Below are 25,000 nucleotides of genomic sequence, written 5' to 3' on the forward strand. Positions count from 1 at the left end.
AATTGATTCAAACAAGAGATCTAAATAAAGGTTTAGGAGACTTGCTCGAAAATGATGAACTCGACAATATAAGCGAGGTAAAGAAAGTTCTAGAAGATCTGCTTCTAGACGATAAAAATGCCAAAAGAAGTGTAGAAAAGGAGGAGGAGGAGGAGGAGGAGGAGGAAGCAATGAAAGAACTGATAGAGCACTTGCATATAGTGAAGAGAAGTATAATGGATGATGACAATCTCCAAGAGAATTCAGAATTAAATGATGTGACAGATGAAAGAGTGGATAAAGCAGCACGGGACATCGTCAAAGAAATACTGACATCAGCGGTTAAGGAAGGTTTGAAGATAGAGTTACCGAATATGGAGGCCACTCCTAGACAGCATGAGTCCAAGAAGAGTCGCATGTTGAAAGTAGATGGAAATTCAGAATATGAAATCTCAAAGAAGAGGATAACAAGAGATACTGATATTGAGGAAATAGCAGACTTGATAGCTGATATTAAGGAGAAGGTAAAGAAAGCTGGAAAACTTTCAGATTTTGACAAACTTTCAGATTCTGAAAGATCCTCGCTGAAGTCTTTAGTGAGCGATTTGGTAGATGGAAATGCAGAATATAATATTGCAAAGGATAGGAAAACAAGAGATATTGCCATTGCGGATATAGCCGACTTGATAGCTGATAATAAGAAGGTAAAGAAAGCTGGAAAACTTGCAGATTTTGACAAACTTTCAGATTCTGAAAGATCCTCGCTGAAGTCTTTAGTGAGCGATTTGGTAGATGGAAATGCAGAATATAATATTGCAAAGGATAGGAAAACAAGAGATATTGCCATTGCGGATATAGCCGACTTGATAGCTGATATTAAGAAGGTAAAGAAAGCTGGAAAACTTGCAGATTTTGACAAACTTTCAGATTCTGAAAAATCTTCCCTGAAGTCATTAGTGAAGGATTTGGGAGATGGAAATGCAGAATATAATATTGCAAAGGATAGGAAAACAAAAGATATTGCCATTGCGGATATAGCCGACTTGATAGCTGATATTAAGAAGGTAAAGAAAGCTGGAAAACTTGCAGATTTTGACAAACTTTCAGATTCTGAAAAATCTTCCCTGAAGTCGTTAGTGAAGGATTTGGGAGATGGAAATGCAGAATATAATATTGCAAATGATAGGAAAACAAAAGATATTGCCATTGCGGATATAGCCGACTTGATAGCTGATAATAAGAAGGTAAAAAAAGCTGGAAAACTTTCAGATTTTGACAAACTATCAGATTCTGAAAAATCGTCACTGAAGTCGTTAGTGAATGATTTGGGAGATGGAAATACAGAATATAATATTGCAAAGGATAGGAAAACAAGAGATATTGCCATTGCAGATATAGCCGACTTGATAGCTGATAATAAGAAGGTAAAGAAAGCTGGAAAACTTGCAGATTTTGACAAACTTTCAGATTCTGAAAAATCTTCCCTGAAGTCGTTAGTGAACGATTTGGTAGATGGAAATACAGATAATATTGCAAAGGATAGGAAAACAAGAGATATTGCCATTGCGGATATAGCCGACTTGATAGCTGATATTAAGAAGGTAAAGAAAGCTGGAAAACTTGCAGATTTTGACAAACTTTCAGATTCTGAAAAATCTTCCCTGAAGTCGTTAGTGAACGATTTGGTAGATGGAAATTCAGAATATGATATTGCAATGGATAGGAAAACAAGAGATATTGCCATTGCGGATATAGCCGACTTGATAGCTGATATTAAGAAGGTAAAGAAAGCTGGAAAACTTGCAGATTTTGACAAACTTTCAGATTCAGAAAAATCTTCCCTGAAGTCGTTAGTGAACGATTTGGTAGATGGAAATACAGATAATATTGCAAATGATAGGAAAACAAAAGATATTGCCATTGCGGATATAGCCGACTTGATAGCTGATAATAAGGAGAAGGTAAAAAAAGCTGGAAAACTTTCAGATTTTGACAAACTTTCAGATTCTGAAAAATCGTCACTGAAGTCGTTAGTGAATGATTTGGGAGATGGAAATACAGAATATAATATTGCAAAGGATAGGAAAACAAGAGATATTGCCATTGCGGATATAGCCGACTTGGTAGCTGATAATAAGAAGGTAAAGAAAGCTGGAAAACTTTCAGATTTTGACAAACTTTCAGATTCTGAAAAATCTTCCCTGAAGTCGTTAGTGAACGATTTGGTAGATGGAAATACAGATAATATTGCAAAGGATAGGAAAACAAAAGATATTGCCATTGCGGATATAGCCGACTTGATAGCTGATATTAAGAAGGTAAAGAAAGCTGGAAAACTTGCAGATTTTGACAAACTTTCAGATTCTGAAAAATCTTCCCTGAAGTCGTTAGTGAACGATTTGGTAGATGGAAATACAGAATATAATATTGCAAATGATAGGAAAACAAAAGATATTGCCATTGCGGATATAGCCGACTTGATAGCTGATAATAAGAAGGTAAAAAAAGCTGGAAAACTTGCAGATTTTGACAAACTTTCAGATTCTGAAAAATCTTCCCTGAAGTCGTTAGTGAACGATTTGGTAGATGGAAATTCAGAATATGATATTGCAATGGATAGGAAAACAAGAGATATTGCCATTGCGGATATAGCCGACTTGATAGCTGATATTAAGAAGGTAAAGAAAGCTGGAAAACTTGCAGATTTTGACAAACTTTCAGATTCTGAAAAATCTTCCCTGAAGTCGTTAGTGAACGATTTGGTAGATGGAAATTCAGAATATGATATTGCAATGGATAGGAAAACAAGAGATATTGCCATTGCGGATATAGCCGATTTGATAGCTGATAATAAGGAGAAGGTAAAGAAAGCTGGAAAATTTTCAGATTTTGACAAACTCTCAGATTCAGAAAAATCCTCACTGAAGTCTTTAGTGAATGATTTGGTAGATGGAAATGCAGAATATGATATTGCAATGGATAGGAAAGCAAGAGATATTGCCATTGCGGATATAGCCGACTTGGTATCTAAAGTACAAAAGACAAAGAAAGTTAAAAAATTATCAGATTATGATGAACTTTCAGATTTAGAAAAATCCTCACTGAAGTCGTTACTAAAGAACTTAGTTTTGCCAAAAAATATGGAAAGAGAAGGCTTAGACTTAGAAGACTCCTTGACTAAAGATTTACTGGAAGCTTTGGCAAAACCGGAAGAGGCTCGACAAGACAGAGACGTCGGAACACTTTCAGAATTAACACAGGGGCCAGATTTCCATCATATGATAAGATCAAATGAGGGTGTACAGATCTCCCTAATACCAAGTCAAAGTAACTTTCTCCTCGATCCTTTAACTCAAAGCAAAGCTGAAGGAATGCGTCGAAAGAGGAGTGTATTTGCGACCAATTCTTTTGACACGGGAGTCTTTGCCGATCGATTGTCCAGGTATGAGAGAGAAGCTGCAGAGAAACAGCGCAGTGAAGATTTGAAAAAAATCGCAGAAGTTTACTTTACGGGCAGTAGCCTAGGCTTGAAACAAGGACGCAGTTTAGGACCTGCAGAGTTCGATCTCCAAGAGCAGTCAAAGAATATCAACACCGAATTTCCGAAGACGTTGGAAAACATTCATCTACAAGAAAACCGTCACTTAGCCGCCGAAACGCCAAAATCTATGAGAAATTTCGACTCCTTTGGTGAAATAGGCGATCCCCGAAAAGCGAGAGAACTCATGGCTGAAGACTATGTGTTCATGACTCCAGAATTGATGCCGAACTACAACATGGCCGACGCCCCTGATTTCCAGTCACGCCCTGTATCCGGTAGGGCAGCAGACTCCTTCTGGTACGGCGTCTCTCCAGGCGAAGAGCTCAAAGCAGTCGGTGCACCCAAAACGAAGGCAGTCAAAGGGGTCAAGAACATCAAACAAGCAGAAGGCAAAGCAGAAGGAAGGAAGTTGAAGGATAATAATGATTCGAACAAAGAAGCAAAGAACGTCAGTCAGGAAGTCGAGAAGAGAGCGTACGACATCGACGCCATGACAAAACAGAAAAAGAATACAAAGAGCGACGCGAACTGATCGCCCTAGTCCATCAGAAAACCTCTCTGATATCGATAAAGCCACGAATCCAGACACGGTCAGAGGTGAACAAGCGAGTCAAGATATACCACTACGAAGAGACGGAAAGGTAATAACAGTAGTAATGACCGTATATGATCTCTAAACTATGATCTGTCAGAATCAATAAAATATATGAAATAATATCAAAATTATAATCGTTCCTGCATACAGCTTAAAAGGTGATCTAAATAACAACACGAAATCAGAGATTAACTCTAAGGTAAAGAAACAAAAATAAAAGTAGTGGTATGAGACAGAGAAACAAATAAACAGATATTGAAAGGGAGAGACCGAGATAACCAGACAAGTAGAAAGAACAGACAGACAGGTAAACAGACGTGGACAGAGAGGCAGACAAACAGGCAAAGGGAACAGACACATAGACAAACAATCACACAGACAAGGTAGAGAGTAAAAAAAAATGAGATAGGGCTGGAGAGAAGATAACAGATGACATTAGAGAACAAAGGGGGAGCGAGAGAGGGAAAGTGAGACTTTAAAGGCAATGTGAGTGGAGGTCCTGAGGAAAATGAAAACGTAATGTTGACTTAGCGATGATTATGCATTGAAGTCAAAGAAGAGGGAAGGGTAGCTTGAGATACGAAAATGCAATATATGTGGATGAATAGATGTTTGGCATTTGTTTAATCAACTTTTTTTTCGAATGCAATTTGGCAATATATATATATATATATATATATATATATATATATATATATACATATACATATACATATACATATATATATATACATATACATATACATATACATATACATATACATATACATATGTATGTATGTATACATATACATATATATATGTATGTATGTGTGGGTTTTTCTTACACCATTCGTGCAGTAAATAAAGATGTTCTTTGGGCTGGCCATTTAAACACGTGGTGTTGTTGTGCGTCTGCTAATTTATTCAGAAAATTATATTGATATAAAATGATTTACACTTCTGTTTCAATGCAGTTAAAATATATAGTCTTCATAATGGAAATACATACACCTAATAAATGGTGTATCATAAACTAAACGTGTCTTTCTTGTAGTAAATAAGCGTAAAATAAAAAACATCAAATATTGGTGGAACATGGGAGACATTACGTATGTCAAAGAAAACGGACCCGCCGTTCGGGGTGACTTAACTAAACTTTTATATTTCTAAATTTAACATTCTCCCGGCCATAGGGGGCAATTAGCCGCCTATACAATAAATCAATGTTTTACACGTACCTTAAGCTTCTTAATAAGGTATATGCTACTTACAAATGATTCATAATTAAATAACTTCTTCCATCACAATTAATAACAAATACTTTGGCACTTAAAGGACTACATTTGTTGCTTCATTAACAAAATAGTAGTTTCTTATCTTAAACATAACTAAAGGACACTTTAGTGCAATATTCACAGTTTATAATTCTGTATTGACTTATAAATCTAACTTAATTGGAGCTTTAATAACTTCATCACTTACATTATTCAAGGGTACATCAATACTTCCATCACTTAAATCTACATCACAATTAATGTTATCACTTGAAACATCATCAAAATTTGCCACTTCATCAGGAGCAGACATATTCTCATGTTTACTTATCTCTTATAATTCCATCTTTACCAGGAAATATATCAACAATTACTCCAATAGGCCACTTTAGTCTAGAAATATTATCTTCTTTGATTATTAATACAAGATCTCCTTTAGACAACTTACAATTTTGAGTAAAACCCTTTACAACATTAGGCAAATTAGTTATGTAATTGATGCTCCACACCTTCCAAAAATGTTCTAACTTTACATTTTGCACCATTGCCCTCTTATTCAAGTCTTTGGCATTTACATTGCAAGACACAATTTCTACTGAGGGTTTGCTATGAGGCTTACATCCAAGAATGAAATGGGAGGGACTGAGGTAGTGGAGAGGGTCTGTGTCTTCACTTACATATGTCAAGGGTCGAGAGTTAATACATCCCTCTATCTCAACAAGTACAGTTTCTAGTTCATGGACACTTATATAATTAAGACCTAGAGTTTTACGGAGGGCAAGTTTAACAGATCTAATGAGACGTTCCCACCAACCACCCCACCAAGGGGATCGAGGGACTATGAATTTCCATTTGGGGGCTAGATGTCCATACATGTCCACTGCTTCACTTTTAGCTGCCATAAAGGTCTTAGCATTATCAGAAAATATAACATTAAGCAAACTCCTTCTTGCTACAAATTTTCTTATGGCTAACATATAATCATACAAAGAGAGAGATTCTGTAAGTTCAAGATGAATGGCCCTTACTACACCACAGGTAAACAATAAAACATAAAACTTCTTGCCAGGGAAATCTGCACAAAAGAGGGGGCCTGCATAATATAAACCCGTAACACTGGAGGGCCTGGCAGTAGTTATTCTTTCTTTGGGCAGTGGCGCTACAGGTTGACTACAGGGTCTAGAATCAAGCCAACAACAAATCATACATTCCTTTACTATGGTCTTTGCTAATTTCCTTACACTAATAATCCAAAATTGAGCTCGTATGGATGATATCACACTATCCCCACCAGCATGCTTTAAATATTTGTGCTGAAATTTGATTAAGAGCTTAGCATATTTACCTTTGGGAATTATGAAAGGGTGTTTTATGTCATAGTCTAACTCTGAGAACTCGAGACGACCTTTGATTCTAAGCAATCCTTTGTCATCAATAAATGGGTCTAACTTTCTTAATTTTGAGCTAAGAGGAAGAGTCTTGTTACTTGAGAGTATGCTGTATATTGTATATTAATTTCAAACTAGCTAATTCTATTTCTTCAGCCGTGAGGGGACCTTGTATCTTCCTCCCTTTACAATTATCTATGAATCTTAACTCATATGCTGTTACCCTTAAGGCCTTTTCTAAATCACTAAACGTCACTAAATCTATCAAGAGAGAGTGTGTCACTTGAACACTAAGGCATATAGGTACACTTGTAGTACAGGGCACTTCTAAATCTAAGCCTTGTTTTACATCTTCCTTATCATGACAAAGGACACTGGATAACATAGGGGTCCATACAACCACTGAATATTAAGAACAAGTTTGTCTACTAACACGCCACGAGTTATTATATTAGCAGGGTTTTCTTCACTAGGACAATGCTCCCAGCACTCTGGTGACGCGAACTCTTTAATTTCCTTTACTCTATTTGCAACAAACATATCTTTCTTGCTTAAGTCACCTTTGATCCACGGCAAGGCAATTGTGGAGTCACTCCAACACATAACTTTAGTTCTACTGTCTAAATGTAGGGATTTTTTACAAAATTTACTAATCTACTACACGAGCACCCATTAACTCTAAACGTGGTAATGTTAATGCCTTTATTGGTGCAACACGTGACATAGACATAACTAATGAGATCTTAAATGAGCTATTGTCCACAGGTACACGGAGATACACACATGCGCCATATCCCTTTTCAGAGGCATCACCAAACCCGTGCAACTCAATATTATCCTTAAGATCTCCCCAAAGCATACCTGGAAAATAACTTCTATCCACGTGAAATGCATTGAGACTTTGACTACTATGAATCCACTTTTGAAACTTTACTTTTAACTCTAAGGGCAATTCTTCATCCCAATCTAACTTTAATTTCCACACCTCTTGGAATAGAATCTTACCATACATGATGAATGGACTTATAAGACCTAAATGGCCAAACATCTTTGATATTATACTTAGAATACTTCGTTTGGAGTGGGCTTCTTCTACACTGTCATCAGGTTTTCTACAATCAAAGGAGAAGGTATCTTGTACATTACACCACCTCAACCCTAACACACTACTCGACTCATCACCAGCATGTATGTGATACACACCATCTTTTGACTTAGAAGTAATTGACATACAGTTTGAAACTAGCTTGGTAAGATCCATGCTACAATCTGCCAGTATACTATGTGCATCACAGAATTTATCATGTGCATCCTTAACTGAATCTGCCCCACTCAACCAATTATCTGTGTACATATCAGTCTTTAGTTCTTGGACTACTTTACTTTGAGGGTACTTAGCAAGATGGGTTTTAAGTGTGGCATTCAAAAGAAAGGGACTAGATGTATTGCCAAAGGGAACACGGTTGAACCCCATGTGTCTTATGGTGCCATCCTCTTTAGGTAGCAAAAACCTATGCATATCCTTATCTTCCTTGCATACATTTATTTGCAGAAATGCCTTCTTTATATCCGCAGTTATAGCAATGGGCCAACGACGAAAGCATACTAAAACTTCAACTAAATCTGGGTTAAGTGAAGGGCCAGAATAAAGACAGTCATTTAAAGAAACACCATTAAAGCAGGAGGCTGAGGCATCAAAGACAAGTCTTATCTAAGTGCTACTACTATTTAACTTTATCACAGGACGGTGAGGCATGTAGTATACAGGATTTACTTTTGAAATTTCATTACTAGGTACTTCTATTATGTTTTCATCCTCATAACTAGCCAACACCTTGAGATAATCTTTCTTTAATTCTTTATCTTTATCAAGCTTCATTTGTAACCTATTAAGTCTCTTCCTCGCAATACTTTCATTATTTATGAGTTTTTCCTTGACTGAATCATTCTTCCACGGCAGTGCAACCTCGTATCTATCAGCTTTCAACTGTACAGTTTTCTTAAATTCCTGCATTACCTTTGAGTCACTATTATCTTGCACTGCCTCCTTTGGCTTAATTCCAACAGTTTCTAAATCCCAAAACTTACGCAAGTCAGAATCAGACAGGGGGGAAATACTCAAAAGCTGTGTTTCAGAATACCTGGAGGTGGTGTGAGCAGAATCAAGTAACCTTCCAGACAATACATACCCAAAGATGGACCTCATGGCCACAACACACTCCTTCTGGATGGCATCTGCTGCTGAAATTAATGTCCAGTAGTAATCAAGACCAATTAACACATCTATCACCATGGGGGAGGCACTGTTGTAATCATCTGCTAATTCAACAAGGGAGAAAGAATTTAACACATGGCTAGGCACAACAGGTCTCACAAGAGGCTGACAAATCTTAGGAATTTCAGCTGTAATGACAGGAACAACATTATTATCTTTATCTAACATACTTAATTTGAAAATATTTCTTTGTTATTTCTATGTTCATCTTTTCCAGCACTGTGACACCCAAAACTAGAATAGGGAATTGGGGTACTGGTTAGCCATTGTGGTTTGCATTTCTTAACAAAACTACTACTTCTATAACTTCTATCAGCCCCATTATCAAACAACACTTTAGCCGTAACAATCCTACCATCAGTACCAAATACTTTTACGTTGGCTGTCTGTAAGACTGTACAACTACCACCTTGACTAGACATGAGTGTTACGTTGTCCGACTTCTGACCCTTGTTGACTTCTCCTTCTTGTCTTGGGCTAAAGTCCAGTTTGACGCCACACATGAGGGTATTGTGGTTTCCTTTGCAGCTTGCACACTTTATCTGAGCCTTGCAGAATCTTGAAGAGTGTCCACTGTTAAGGCACTAAAACTAGTTAATTATGTTCTTTACCTTGTTGGGATCTTGTTCCCGGGTCTGGGCACCATAAATGTGGGGGGTTTCTTGCCACATTCGTGCAGTAAATAAAGATGTTCTTTGGGCTGGCCATTTAAACACGTGGTTAATTGTGCGTCTGCTAATTCATTCAGAAAATTATATTGATATAAAATGATTTACACTTCTGTTTCAATGCAGTTAAAATATATTGTCTTCATAATGGAAATACATACACCTGATAAATGGTGTAACATAAACTAAACATGTCTTTCTTGTAGTAAATAAGCGTAAAATAAAAAACATCAAATATTGGTGGAACATGGGAGACATTACGTATGTCAAAGAAAACGGACCCGCCGTTCAGGGGACTTAACTAAACTTTTATATTTCTAAATTTAACAGTATGTATGTATATATATACATATATATGTATATATATATACATATATATATATGTATATATACATATATATGTATATATATACATATATATGTATATATATGCATGTATATATATATATATATATATATATATATATATATATATATATATATATATATATATATACATATATGTGTATATATATACATATATATATCCAAATCTGTAAGTATATATATACATATCCATATATAATACATTCATATTCTGTACGTATGCATATATATGTATATTATACATATATATATACATATATATATACATATATACATATATATATATATATATATATGTATATATATACATATATGTATATATATATACATATATACATTATATAATATATATATATATATATATATATATATATATATATATATATATATATATATATATATACATACATGTGTGTCTATGCATTCCCGAATATGGTTATACATGCATACGTATACATACTTTGCATACTTTCTTATAGATGATAATCAGACTGAGGCTCCTGGGGCAAAAGAGGTCGCTTTTCCGGTCTCACTTGAGAATAAGTGATGAACACAGACGCCAGGATAGCGCAGTGGTAAACGCGCCGGCCTCACATCCCAGTGGTCGGCAGATCCAGCCCAGTGCAAGTTCGTGAGTTTCTGCCATCACTTGGCGGTCACTGCTATGGCTGGGTACTCGCTGACACAGGTGGGTTCGCCTCAGTGCCTATAAGCCCGACGAAGTATCTGCTCCGCAAATCTAGCTCCTCATTATCCTTATGATTGATTTATGCTGTAGTCAAAACATGGCTAAATATTTCCAATTTTGACACCAAAAGGCCCATTATTTTTATTTTGGGCAGTGTGATGACTTTGGGCTGTCCGCGTGACAACCAGACGGTTGCTTTATCCAGAAAAGGCAACAATTTATATTGTTTAATTGGGCGTAATCGTTCTACTTCGTACGATCGCTGTGCACACGGCACGCCATGTGGCTGAGCAAATCGTAAAGAAACCGCATCTTTAACATTTTTATTCTACAGTAGACAGGTATAAGGTATAACTAAAGTATATTTGTGTTATATATCAATCCAATTTATTCATATATTACCCCGCGATTTCCTCTTGCCCAGATCGAGGGGTACATTATATATGTGTACTAGATGGAGGGAGGAATCCATCGATACCACTTATATGGTATTTAGTAACGTGATATCATTCGAAGAATCTTCCTTTAGCTTTAAATATACATACCATAGTAAGAAGCTACACGTGCCCATTAGATGTCTATAAAGCCATCAAAAATACAGTTATTTGCTCTGCTTACAAGCACTAGCTTTCGCAAGAGCCCGCCTTGTCTCTGACGCTTAAAAAAACAAAATCCGCATAGGAAGCGCACCAAAGGAAAACAAAAATTAGAAGCTATACTTTTGAATACAAATGGTATTTCCTTAAATCCAATAATGATCATGTGATGATACAATAATGATGATGATAATGATAACAATTCTAATAATAATTGTTTATACTGGTAGTCATCATAATAGCAATGGTTGTGGTAATGATGATAATTACGAGATGATAATGATAATGAAATTGCGATGATGATAATAATGATGATAAAGATAGAAATGATGAATATAAGAAAATAAGAAAAAACAAGCAAACGAATTTTTGCGATAATCCTTATATATGTGATAATCAGTATAATTGTATCAGTATTACCCTTTTGTTATATCATTATTTTATCGTTATCATCATCCCTATCATTATTATCATTATGATTTTTTAGCGGTTCTTCCCGTTTTATTACTACTATCGTCTGTAGTAGCATTATTATTATCCTTATCATCAGCATTATTTTATCATTATAACACCATTATCATATGTATCATTACTACCATCATAATCATTTTCATTGATTATTCCATTATCATTTGCTTCCATATTTTCTGTTTAATATTTTCATTCATCGTTATTATTCTTATCGGTTTCATTACTATTATTAGCATTATTATAATTAAAATCATTATCTATATTATCATTGATATCATTATGATCATTATCAATATTTATCATCATTACTGTTACAATTGTCCTTATCATTATTATTGTCCTTATCATTATCATGATATTTACTATCATCATTATCAGTATCATGGTAATTGTCATTATCAGTATTATGGTAATTATCATTATCGTTATTATCATTATCATTATTATCATTTTTATTAATATCATTATCACCATTGTTATTGCTATCATCATTAGTACTAGTATGACTGCTCTAGCATTATCATTTCATATTATCCTCATTAATAGTAATAGCAGCAGTATTATCACTACCATTTAAAATTAGCCTCATTGATATTAATAGTAGCAGCATTTTCATTATCAATCTTAATATCACTATTACAACTAATGCTTATGATATCAGTGTTACTACTACTACCACTTTTTATGTCCTCCAATCATCCCCTAGCCATTACAGCTACCAGTACTGTTACTATTGCTACTGCCACCACCAGCATAATAAGTTTCATTACAGTTAAAACAAAGCATTATTTTTAAAATAAAGTTCGCCATAACCCAAAATTAACACTCCACTTAACTTATCAAAACTGGAGGGTAAGGTGGGCCTTGCAACACAAATGCGAACATTATAAGTTCAAAAGTAAAGGACTATAATAAAATCAATCAAAATCAATCAAATATGAAACAAAATGAACTTAAAACGATACGCTATATAAAATAAACAAAGGCGCCATGTGGTCAGCCCAGCTTAACGCTCTTTGCGAGAGACAGAACAGAAATCTAGCCATGAGGATCATTCTCGGTGCTCCTAAAACAACGAGGATTGTGAACATGAGAAAGGAACTCAACTTGCCATCTATTTACGAAAGAATATCATACATCAATACTATTTTTGGTGTCAAAGCAATTAAAGAACCCTTCTATAATACAGAGTTCCAGAGGCAACTTAAATATAAGATAGTGAATTCATCTTTGCATAGCAGTGCCGAGTCGCCCTCAAATTCATGGTTGCAAACGACATACAAATCCATACACCAATTAAATATGTCCTTGAGTAGGTTCCCATATGGACGTTCTCTTCCACCATGGAAAATGTCGACATTGAACGTATTTTATACTGATGTCCCTAAAAAAGACACAGTTCCACCAGCTGTACTTAAGCAACACACCCTTGCAACCATTAATGAGCATCTTGAAACTCTGAATATTGACTATGAATGTTACACTGATGGATCCCTACAGTCTGGAAGTATAGCAGGATGTGCTTATGTTGTATATAAAAACAATATTTTGCAGCACCAAGATTGTAGGAGGGTTCATGACTGGGCGAGCACTACGCAAACTGAGTTGGCAGGAATACTCATAGCCACAGACTTTCTGTTAACTCAAGGCTCAGGAGTAATTTTCTGCGACTCGCAGAGTGCTCTCCAGACTCTGAACACCCTTGATAAAGGTGCTGGAAATATCGTAAATGATATAAGAATAAATGTACATCGCGCCAAGGAACGGGGACATGCTATACATTTTGTGTGGATACCATCGCATGTTGGAATCGCTAAACATGATCATGCTGATCGCCTAGCGAGGGCAGGATGTGATAAGCAAATTGTGGATATAGACTTTGGCATACCTCTTGCTAGGATCTCACACATAATAAGAACCTCCAATAGGGAGGACTTGATGGAGCTAACAAACTCTCAAAGACCTGAAAGCTGTAGCATAAAACATTTTGACCAGTTCTCGCAGGAGAGATTCATTTATGGGTCATACAAGACAAGAACAAGACAATGTGATATTATGACTGCAAGAATTAGACTTGGATACAGAATGTATTGGCAGGTCAGTTCAGACTGCAATGTAGAAAAAACTAAATGCAGACTTTGCAACGAAGAGTATAAACGAACACTTGAACATTACATTTCAGAGTGCCATATGATACAACCTTTCAGACCACCTAGCATGAGGTACGCAGAGTTATGTAATTATTTCATAACATCAACTGTACTAGAAGATGTAATTATGCTATATCCGAAATTCGGTATATGATACCCTATTATAACATTTATCTAATGTCTATTCACGTTGATATACTATAGAATATAATCATGTTATTACCTTAATTTGTAATACAATGTTAGCAACAATGTCATGACGACATAAATGTATCAAAGCTTGCCCATGCCTGTGCAGTTAGCCAGGGTGGTAAATAAAGATCTAATCTAATCTAATCTAAACTGGTGTAAATATGAGTCAATAAACTACTATCGTTACTACTACTACTGCCATTAGCACTACTACTATCACTACTACAACTACAATCATTGTTTTCATTAGTAATATAAATCTTGTTAAACAATATAATGCAAATAATATACATATAATGTAATATGATATATATAATGCAATAATGTATAATATATGACATAATGTAATATGATATATGATATATCGTAATATGATATAATATATGATATAATGTAATATGATTTAATATAAAGAGTATATACTGCCTTGACTATGGTATCCAGATAAGCAATAAATATAGAGGCGGAAAGGAAAACTGATCCCATTGAGCTGTGATGGAGAAGAGTTAACGTAGAACATTATTCACAGGTAGCTTTTGGCTGCCTGGTGGAGCTTTCTGAAGACGCCAAGTGGGAGGGGTTTGCCGTTGATTCCTTGATAACCGCCTTAACTGCGACATTGTTGGCGAGATGGGCACCGGGGCTGGGAAATGACAATGTTGTGGCCGATGCGAGGGCGCCCTTAGTGGCATCGAGTACTTGTTACTGGTCAGTGCCCCATTCCAGGTGCATTAGCTCTCCAGCAAAGGCATTGTACAAGGTCTTGGAGGTGGTTGATGGCAGTGGGCGTCGGGAAGTTCTTTTCTGCCTCCACCATAAGGGGAAGGGGGCGGGGGGCGCCGGCAGCGGAGATCTTGCGACCGAGGAATTCCAAAGGGGAGGAGCCAAAAAGACGTTTGTCGTAACGCACGGCCAGTCTGTTGTCCCGGAGGAGTCGCGGTGCACTCCGGATGTGCACAAGGCGTTGGGTGGCTTAGAGTAGAAGGTGCGTGTCACAAAGGGCGTGACATATATATATATACATTGTTCCATTAATAAAATTTTACCATAGATAAATCACATATACCTTTTCCAAACACCAGAACAGATATACTTTATATAATGAATCACAAAACATAAGCACAGTAGCTCGCGTAACACAGATATAATAAAACACTGCCACAGTAAGAAAGAGTAATCTCTCTTACTGTGACCGAGTTTCATTATGTACTTTGTACAAGTTTTATTGATAAAGTCAATTAAGGAGCTCAACATTTATATTTGTCTCTGCTACCTATCTTCGTTTTTTCTTATGATTTCCGAGAAAGAACTTTCCTTTTCAGCTATAACTAATCCATACGTTATCAGTTTTCACAGTAGAATAAGGTCCGCTAAATATTCTTGAATAACACCACAGGCTTTCCATGATCCCCTAATTATCTTGTCGGGAACATAAAATAATAAAGTTCAAGTTAGAGACACTGCTCAGTTATGTTGATGTGAAATATAAATAATACTTAGTCGGTCAAAGGCGCACCATTACTACCCTGAAAAGGCGTTTGTAATGTCGCAAAGCTTTATTAGCTATCGGTCGGATTTGTCTTTGAACAAGTATAATTATAAGTAGTAAGATATATGCTCCAGCAAAATTATATGAATGATTAATTCTGAGTATTGTGCATATTTTCTTTATCATGCACAATTTACAAAAAAAAAAATACGTAGTCGTTTTTCATGCTGTGTGCGTATGAAACGGTTGACGTGGTGTTGCTAAAATATTTTTCAAAGTTTCTTTTCCAGCTAAAAGTCGCTAGACCCAACTCCAGAAGTACCTTATTGTCTCTAAGTAATATTCAGTTTCTGATTCCCTTCCAAAAGTAACTCTAACAATCCCACCATTATATCACAGACCAGCAGGCATATTGTCTAGGGTTGATGCAAAAAAAGTTACATCAAATATAAGAATATTTGGTCAAGAAGTAAATTTTCCCAAAGATTTGAATTTCTTTTGCAATTCAGTTTTGTTATCGATTATTATTACACTTTAAAATTATTCTACATATATTCATTTGCACAAGTTATTTCTGTGCAAATGATTTTAAGATTATCTTAAAACTCAGATTTCACGGCTTCGGCAAAGGTAGGTTAGTTGGCCAGTATTTATTATCTTTTTTGGAATCTTACTTTATTGAAGGATATTTTCTTTAACAGTTTAATTTAAATGAACAATATTATTATTATACACCTATTCAATAATTCAAAATTTACGTACTCATTCTGCAGAACATAAATATCAACACGAAAATTGCATTATTTTCAAACATATGTTACTTGCTTACCCAAAAGTAGTTGAAGCTACTTATAGTGAGATTACAATAGATGAAATAATTAGAAATCACCAGAACAGTGTCAAAGCCTAACACCATCACATCACTTTTTCACCATCATACTGAATATATTCACACAAAAAATCAACATAATACATCACCAGTAAGACCTGCAGCAATTATATAACTAGGCATCAAATGTGCAACTTGTCCATCCATGCTACACAACAAACTATCGAAAAATTAGTCCACCAGTTTTCCCAAACACCTGAAAGAGGAGAGGACTTGGGCGCCGCCCAGATGGGACGCGTTGTGAGCTCTGGTTCGAACAGTCTGTGAACGAGACACTATGAATCCGTAGCATAGTCTAGCTCATAGCATATTCGGACAATGATTTGGATAGACCGTGGCATAACCAAAAGTGAAAAGGGTGTTGAAGAAGTAGAAACCAGAACCCATAAACATATTGTGTGACCCACGTTGCTTTTAATGATTTCATGAAAAAAATAATATTCTATACTCGTGTATAACTGTGTGTGTGTGTGTGTGTGTGTGTGTGTGTGTGTGTGTGTGTGTGCACGAATAACCAAGTGCACATTACGGTGCTCTCGTAATCTCGTTGATGAATGACGGAAAATCTGTTTGTATTTAGTTCCTTGCTGTGCGCTCACACCGGCGGTTAGGATAATAAATAAAGTATCAGTGTTCTTTTATCACCTTTAATAATAGTATCGGTCCCGGCGAATGGTGGGAAAGCCAACAACATGATTAACCGCGACAAATCAATCCATTCCATTAAGCCTAGTTGCCGTAGTCGTAGTCTGGCTCACTTTTTTTCTCCATCTCTCTCTCTCTCTTTCTCCATCCCGCATTCTTATATCTCTCCCTGTTTCTCCGTGTCTTAATCTGTTGGGACTAATAACCCACACAAAATAGGAATGTGATGTCATGTCAGACAAGGGTTTATACAATATAGGTTTATTCTGACGTAATGGTTCACTAGAAATAATAAACACCACAGCACAATAATCACAGTAATAAAACAATATAAGGAAACGTATAAACAGAGGAAGAAATCAGACGACAGCGCAGTCGATCCCGGTCTGTCTGTGTGTGCCAGACATCCCGGTTACATGGAGGGTTTTCCCATTGGCATTTGTAGCAGTGGTTATGCGGGTACGTAGGCCTATGACGAGGAAACATAATTGGGAGATAAATATGTCGGAAGTACCTATCCGTCAAAGTTAACCTGACCTGACCTGGCTCAAGAGAGGCATGCCTGATGCCTCATTACTAGAATGTGTATTCATGTAATTGTTGTATATCAATGTATTTGATACTATATATATATAAAATCATTACAATCCTCATATTCTCTCTATCTCTCTATTTTTTCTATATATCTCCTCTCTCTCTCTCTCTCTCTCTCTCTCTCTCTCTCTCTCTCTCTCTCTCTCTCTTTTTTCTCCTCTCTCTCTCTCTCTCTCTCTCTCTCTCTCTCTCTCTCTCTCTCTCTCTCTCTCTCTTTCTCTCTCATTCTCTCTCTCGCTCTCTCTTTATATCTCTCTCGTTCTCTCTTTCTCTTTCTTGCTATCTCTCTCTCTCTCTCTCTCTCTCTCTATATATATATATATATATATATATATATTTATATATATATCTTTCTCTCTCTCTCTCTCTCTCTCTCTCTCTCTCTCTCTCTCTCTCTCTCTCTCTCTCTCTCTCTCTCTCTCTCTCTCCCTCTCTCTCTCTTTCTCTCTCTCGTTGTGTGGTGAGGGATGAGCCTGACGAAACTTTGGTTAACAGGGTTTATTCTCAGAGCAGCAAGTAGTACAGAGGTGTAACAGCAGCTCGACCGAGTATGGTCCCTTGTCTTTCTTATCTTTTTTGTCTGAGGCAAGACTCACAGAAGGGGACAATATATACAGGGTCTAACGCCGGGCGCCATTGTAAACAAAGACAGGCGCGTTACCGGAAGAGACTAGGCCGTTACCTTATAAGGAATCAGGAAGTCGCGTCTCGGCATGGGCCGCCAGAGGGACGAAAAATAGACGTAACAATGGCTTGTGGATACAGTACGTGGCGAAATGAACATAATAGCATGATACATATATAAGTAATAATGTTCACTAGATATGATGATAATGATACATGGATAAACAGTAATATATTAGGTAAGATAATGATAAATAACATAATTGGTTGTGATAAATACGGTGTTTCATAAAGTGCGCTGTATGGTGCATTCATATACTGCATTTGTACAGTGCTTTCACACTCTCTCTCTCTTTCTCACTCTCTCTCTCTCTCTCTCTCTCTCTCTCTCTCTCTCTCTCTCTGTTCCTTTTTCCATCCTATATTCTTGTCATTTCTCTCTCTCTCGATCTCTCCTTCTCTCTTTTTCTCTTTCTCTCTATCTCCTCTACTTGTTTCTCTCTCTATCTATCTATCTACCTATCTATCTATCTAGCTACCTTTCTCTCTATCTATCTATCTATCTCTCTTTCTTTCTCTCTCTGTTCCATTCTTCATCCCGTATTCTTGTCATATCTCTCTCTATCTATCTATCTATCTTTCGTTCTCACTCTCTTTCTTTCTCTTTCTCTCTCTCCCTCACTCATCACTCTCTCTCTCTCTCTTTCTCTTTCTGTTCCATTCTCCATCCCGTATTATTGTCATCTCTCTCTCTCTCTCTCTCTCTCTCTCTCTCTCTCTCTCTCTCTCTCTCTCTCTCTCTCTCTCTCTCTCTCTCTCTCTCTCTCTCTCTCTCTCTCTCTCTCTCTCTCTCTCTCTCTCTCTCTCTCTCTCTCTTTCTCGCTCTCACATTGCTTTCAAATGTGTATCTTAAGATATGTTACTATTTAAGTGAAGATACTGTATATTACTGACAACGTTTCTTTATGTGTTTCTGTCTACATCTATATGCTCGAAGTTGTATCCATAAATCTTTTTACAGAGATAAGAACGGTGTTAAATAATCCGTCCCATGTAAGATAAGATAGGATAAAGTCTTTTATCAGAATTCGTTAAGTCTCCCTCGACTAGCTCCGTATTCACAAGTTAGGTGGTAAACGAAGGAAACCGTTTTCTGATATTTGGTTGAATATATTCGCTTCCAACGCAACGCAAAGGTAAGGAAAGTTGTGTGAATTTGTATGTGTTTTGTTGATATGTCGTCCATTTTTGTTTCGAGATTTTAACAACTTTGAGGTATCTGTGAGTCAGGAGTATACGGTATATATTTTGTTCACACTTTAGTTCTCTTTATTTATCTATCTGTCTTTTTATCTCTTTCTGTCTTATTCTTTCTGTCTTTCTCTCTTCTCTCTTCTCTCTTCTCTCTTTCTCTCTTTCTCTCTTTCTCTCTTTCTCTCTTTCTCTCTTTCTCTCTCTCTCTCTCTCTCTCTCTCTTTCTCTCTCTCTCTCTCTCTTTCTCTCTCTCTCTCTCTCTCTTCTCTCTCTCTCTCTCTCTCTCTCTCTCTCTCTCTCTCTCTCTCTCTCTCTCTCTCTCTCTCTCTCTCTCTCTCTCTCTCTCTCTCTCTCTCTCTCTCCTTCTCTTTCTCTCTCTCTCTCTCTCTCTCTCTCTCACTCTCTCTCTCTCTCTCTATCTATCTATCTATTTCTATCTCACTCTATCTCTCTTCTCTCTCTCTCTCTTTCTCTCTTTCTCTCTCTCTGTCTCAAGAATTTCCGAAATATATATCACGAGATTTAATTCTGCGAAGAAGAACAAAGGAAAGAAATAAGAAACAAAGTGAAGAAAAAGAAGTGTAAAATAGTATGACTGAAAAATAGTATTTAGTTCTTTAGAGAGTTGTAATGTTGATGTTTATTTTGTCTTTATCCAAAAACACGATTTTTTTCTCTTTTTTTATTTTGTGCTAAGAACAATTTAGATTGTTGCAGTGTAAGTAAAGTATAGTGTGATGACAACTGCACGATGCTTATGACAAAGTTATGTATACTTTGAGCCGAGATTTACAATTAAAAGGAGGTAAGCTGAACATTATTTCTAGTGGTTCAATATTATGAAATGTGGTGATTCATTTATAAACACAAGTGCAGTGCCAGTTCAGAATGGGTTTAGCTAGGATTGCTATGGCGAAGTAACAATAGTATAGTAACGGAGTATCGAAGTTTGTTTTATATAAAGAGATAAATATGAATATATGATTTTTTTGTAATGAAGTTGGCGCATATTACGGGTCATTTATGCCATATCAAAATTTGATATTAAATTAGACAGTAGCCCTAATACATTACATTTTTTATATTCAGTTTCAATATCATGGGAAACCAGTACTATGATAAAATGATTCTTAAAAAAAAAGAAAAAAAAAAGAAAAAAATAGTCATTCCTCGCATACTTAAGAGAAAAAGTTTCCTTGCTGAATATTAATGAGAATGACACTTTCCATCTTGTGAGTGAGTTGTGGCTCATTTTCCTTGATTTTTATTGGTGAAAACGAGACGTTCGGTAGTAGTAGTAGTAGTAGTAGTAGTAGCAGTAGCAGTAGTAGTAGCAGAAGCAGTTGCAGTAGTAGTAGTAGTAGTAGTAGTTGTTGTTGTTATGGTAATAGTTGTTGTTGTTGTTGTAGCAGCAGCAGTAGTAGTGGCAATAGTAGTAGTAATAACAGTAGTGGTAACGCTAGTAGATGTAGCAGTAGTAATCGGTCTAAAACTAAACAATTTATTACGTAATTATGACGAATACCATAGAAATAAATCAGATGCTTTTCATATAACGCGCCATCATGCCCCGTATCTATTGCGACAACTTGCTTCATCCTATGTCGTTACTGATTTAGTACATTTCATGCACGAATGATTCATAAGTCCAAGCTTGAATTATAAATAAATTGAAAATTAATCCTGATACATGGTATAGTAGAAATATTAGAAAAAAAAATACTGATCACCAAAAAACTGACTTTTTCCCAGCTCTAGCATACGCTCGTCATGGTATTTTGTTATTAACTAAACAAAAAAAAAATACATGTTCATTTAGGGGAAGCACAAGAGTCATTTATGAGGGAACAGTAAAATTATTTCAAGTTTGTCAACTTACCTAAGTCTCCCCTACCATGATAATACAAACACACAGATCCAACATTCTGTCCCGAACAAAATACAAACGATATCGTTAGATCGATTTCCCCCTCGGCATGTCGCTCTTCACTTCCATTTCCCTCTCGGTTTGGTACTACAGGGGAACGACTTAGTTTCTATATTTCACACTCGATACTACACTACGTTCTGGGGAGGAGGAGGAGGAGGAGGAGGAGGAGGGGGATAGGAGAAAGAAAGAGAGTAAAAAGGATGTGGAGAAGAAGAAGAACAAAGATGGGAAAAGAAGAAGAAGGAGGAGGAGGGGGTGGGCAGGAATAGGGAGAATGGAAGAGGAGACGAAAATGAGGTGATAGAGCAACGAAGATGGAGGAGAACATGCTTGTCACTTTACATTCTCATAATGTCGAAGAACAGACACGCAGATAGGCTGATTTAAAGTTTGGTGACTCGACTAAAATGTGTTGATGGGGAACTATTAAGGTTGAAATTTCATTTTTTTTTGAGAGGCGGTTCACAATTTTCAACATTTTCACAAGCGTACAGACCCCTTTCTCCCCTCGAAAAGTGTACAAATTTGTTGATTGTTCATTGAGTCGGCGTTGTCTAGACATCAGATCAAAGTCCAGACTTGGCACAGTCTAAGATTATGAGATAAAAGGTCATTGTCCATATTTTAATTAGTTCGTTTTAATCCACAGTGAGATAATACAAATAAGTTTATGAATTGTGTATATTCGTTTGTTGGCCTTATGCGTACAGCATCCCTTCTACCCTTCAAGCATTGGCAAGGTACACTGTCACCTTTTGTATACCCGTACATCTACCTATTCATTCATTTCTGTTTTTTACTCTCCTCTTGCTACAGAACACCTACCTTGCAAGCAAGTTATGCCCCCATTAAAACAATGGAGTCCACAGGCAACAAGAAGCAAGATCTGGCTTACCATATGTACGACATGACCACAAGCACGAGCAAAGAGGTGCTGCAGCAGGTGCTTGAGTGGGGAACCCCGAGGAAGGAAGCTACCATGACTTTCACTGAGTACTTGATCCTGGTGAAAGGGGTTTCCATGACAGGCATACGTAGAGGGTTCAATCGGAGCCAAAGAATAAAGATGGAAATGAATTCGAAAACCACTGACTTCGATGTGTCTTTACTGTGTCAGTGTATACAGTATGGGTGCGATGGCTTGGCCCCGCCCCGAAGCAGTAGGTGGGTGGAATCGGCAGACACTCTCGAACGATGTGTAACTTCCATCAAGACCTTTCGAAATAACGTCCTCCATGAAGAGTTCATTGTCAATGAGGGTAATTTCAATCACAAGACAGAGGAGTTGAGGGATTTATTAACTAACACTCTCAAGACAGCAGCAGAGATCTACAACATAGATGAAATGCTAAGCACAAACATTTTGCAAAAGCTTGACGCTGATATAAACAAGATTAGAGATCAGCCTTTCCTCAGCCTTTCCAGAAGCAGTCTGACCTTTGATAGACTTCGCCAAATTGTAAAGACTGACGGTAAAGTAGAATTGAAAAGAAAATACAGAAATTTGTCTAGTATTAATCCACTGTCAAATCTGCTCAATAAACACTTACAGGTAAAAGTGCGAGTGAACAAAGTTTTCACCCAGATGTTAATTCAGCAAGAAAATTTCCGCTTTCCTGAAAATCAACGGGAATTCGTGACGTTTGAAGATCTGTTGGAGTTGGTCGAGACTAGACATGTTCAGAATCACAAGAACAGCACTGTCTTACTGGTCGAAGGTCCTGCAGGCGTTGGCAAAACGACACTCACAAGAAAGATGATAAGCGACTGGGCTTCGGGTTTCAGCACTATGAAAAACCTCCTGGATTATGACTTTACGATCCTGGCCGAGGGCAGAGCAAGAGAAGTTCACTCCCTCACCAAACTCATGCGGACTCTCATGTCCACAACAAGCAGGAGAGTCCAGGATGAATATTTGATTGAGTGCATTCGGGAGAGTAAACTTCTATTCATCTTCGATGGGTTGGATGAGCTCAGTTCATCTACAGAAGGAGTACTTAGAGACATCATGGCACTGGGAGAAACCGAAGACATCACCGTTATGTGCACAATGCGACCGAACAAAGTACCCGATTTCAAGCGACATGTGCCTGGCAATTTTAACATCGTGCATGTAAAAATCATAGGAATAGCAGAATGCAACAGGGAAGAATTCGTAAGAAATTACTGTCAGGCTTTGCAGATCGAAGGCGAAAAGAAAGACATATCAGGTCTACTTGAGTATCTAAAAAGAAAAGACAATCGCCAGCAGGACCACTGGAAGCTGACTTTCAACTTAGTCCTCGTGTCAGTATTGTGGTTCTTGGACCCCAATGCTGTAAACGGACTGACCACAACAACAGAGCTCTTCGAGGCAACCCACGAGCTGTGCTATGACAAGCTGAAGCAGAGACTGTTCAATAGTGAAATGACGCATGATTTAGATTACTATGAAATTCAAAAAAGGCTTGATACATTTCTTAAGAAACTCCACGAAGAGGCACTGATCAGTCATTCTATGGATGAGATTGTGTTGTCTGAGGCATCAGTCAAACGACTTGAGGATGCATGTAACCTCTTGAAATTGCCTCCGCCAGACGTGCTCGGATCTTTCCTGAACCAGACAAGTTCATGGATGAATGAAACCAAAAAGAAATACATATTTCCGCATAAAGGGCTTCAAGACTTTTTCAGTGCAATACATATTAAGGAAACCCTGCAAGCTAATGAAAAGGATTTGGACATTTATCGAGTGCTGTCTGGCTTGAAGACTCTACTGGAAGACATTGATGTTCCACAGTACAACAGTGATCGTATTCTAACAAAAAGTAGAGAAATATTGGAAGAGGAAAGAAAATATCTATCAGAGGCATCGAGCTGCATCATGAGTGTTCTAGAAGACACAGCCAAAGAAGCTGCAAAATTCAGCGTAAATAAGGAGCAAACAATAAAGATGGATATAGCTAAATTTCAAAACATCATCATACACCTCACTGGACTTCTTTGCACGAAAGGCAAAACAGTGAAGGAGGGCAGATGTTCTGAAATAGTGAACTTGCTAAAGGCCTCGGGTATCAGAGAGAGATCCCAGTGGCTTGAGAAACTCCCTGATATTAAATGTGACACAGCAGTCAGCAGACACATAGCGCGTGCAATGTGTCTAACAGGCTGGATAGAAATAACCGAGAGCTGTATAGACGCGTACTCTGTTGTCTTAGATCACGCCCAGCCGTCAGCGGTGGTCCTTGACATTGAAGGCGATGCGGAGGGAATTCGCCGACTCAAGGACCTGCTGTACAAGATGAAAGATAAGGACTGGGATGTTTACTTACTTTTTAAAAATAGCTTCCGGTATCCCACAGACTACAACAGTAGCTTTGACACATATCTTCAGCATTTTATTCAAAGGTAAAGGTAAAGTTCCTTGTTTT

At 37.1% G+C, this 25,000-nt stretch overlaps 3 protein-coding genes across 6 annotated transcripts in view; 2 read left to right on the forward strand and 1 right to left on the reverse strand.

The window, feature by feature from the left end:
* Nucleotides 1-4,243, forward strand: part of LOC122248085 (uncharacterized) — a 6,821-nt gene extending 2,578 nt beyond the window's left edge. The window contains exons 2-3 of one of the 4 annotated variants that reach the window (XM_086548819.1): nt 1-1,403; nt 1,938-4,243. The exon at nt 1-1,403 is cut by the window's left edge and continues 463 nt beyond it. In XM_086548819.1, the coding sequence (XP_086404945.1) occupies nt 1-1,403; nt 1,938-4,052 (3,518 nt within the window). In that variant the 3' untranslated portion in view covers nt 4,053-4,243. The other 3 variants (XM_086548818.1, XM_086548820.1, XM_043007901.2) reach the window with 3 other exon arrangements.
* A 1,291-nt stretch (nt 4,244-5,534) lies between these two features.
* Nucleotides 5,535-9,705, reverse strand: LOC147469509 (uncharacterized). The gene is made up of 8 exons (XM_086549088.1): nt 9,646-9,705; nt 9,390-9,576; nt 8,551-9,162; nt 7,410-8,382; nt 6,969-7,133; nt 6,717-6,835; nt 5,820-6,446; nt 5,535-5,665 (listed from the first exon to the last, which is right to left on the reverse strand). Exons 1-8 carry the CDS (start codon nt 9,703-9,705, stop codon nt 5,535-5,537), a joined length of 2,874 nt encoding a protein of 957 aa, XP_086405214.1.
* Nucleotides 9,706-19,501: 9,796 nt separating this feature from the next.
* LOC122248086 (uncharacterized) overlaps nt 19,502-25,000 on the forward strand; it is an 8,921-nt gene continuing 3,422 nt past the window's right edge. Inside the window, exons 1-2 of the mRNA XM_043007902.2 lie at nt 19,502-19,602; nt 22,407-24,977. Of these exons, the coding sequence (XP_042863836.2) occupies nt 22,447-24,977 (2,531 nt within the window). The 5' untranslated portion in view covers nt 19,502-19,602; nt 22,407-22,446. The remainder of the gene's footprint in view (nt 19,603-22,406; nt 24,978-25,000) is intronic.

This window comes from Penaeus japonicus, unplaced genomic scaffold, assembly GCF_977035675.1.
Source record: "Penaeus japonicus unplaced genomic scaffold, GWHDUDI00000001_assembly GWHDUDI00000021, whole genome shotgun sequence".
Classification (NCBI taxonomy): domain Eukaryota; kingdom Metazoa; phylum Arthropoda; class Malacostraca; order Decapoda; family Penaeidae; genus Penaeus; species Penaeus japonicus.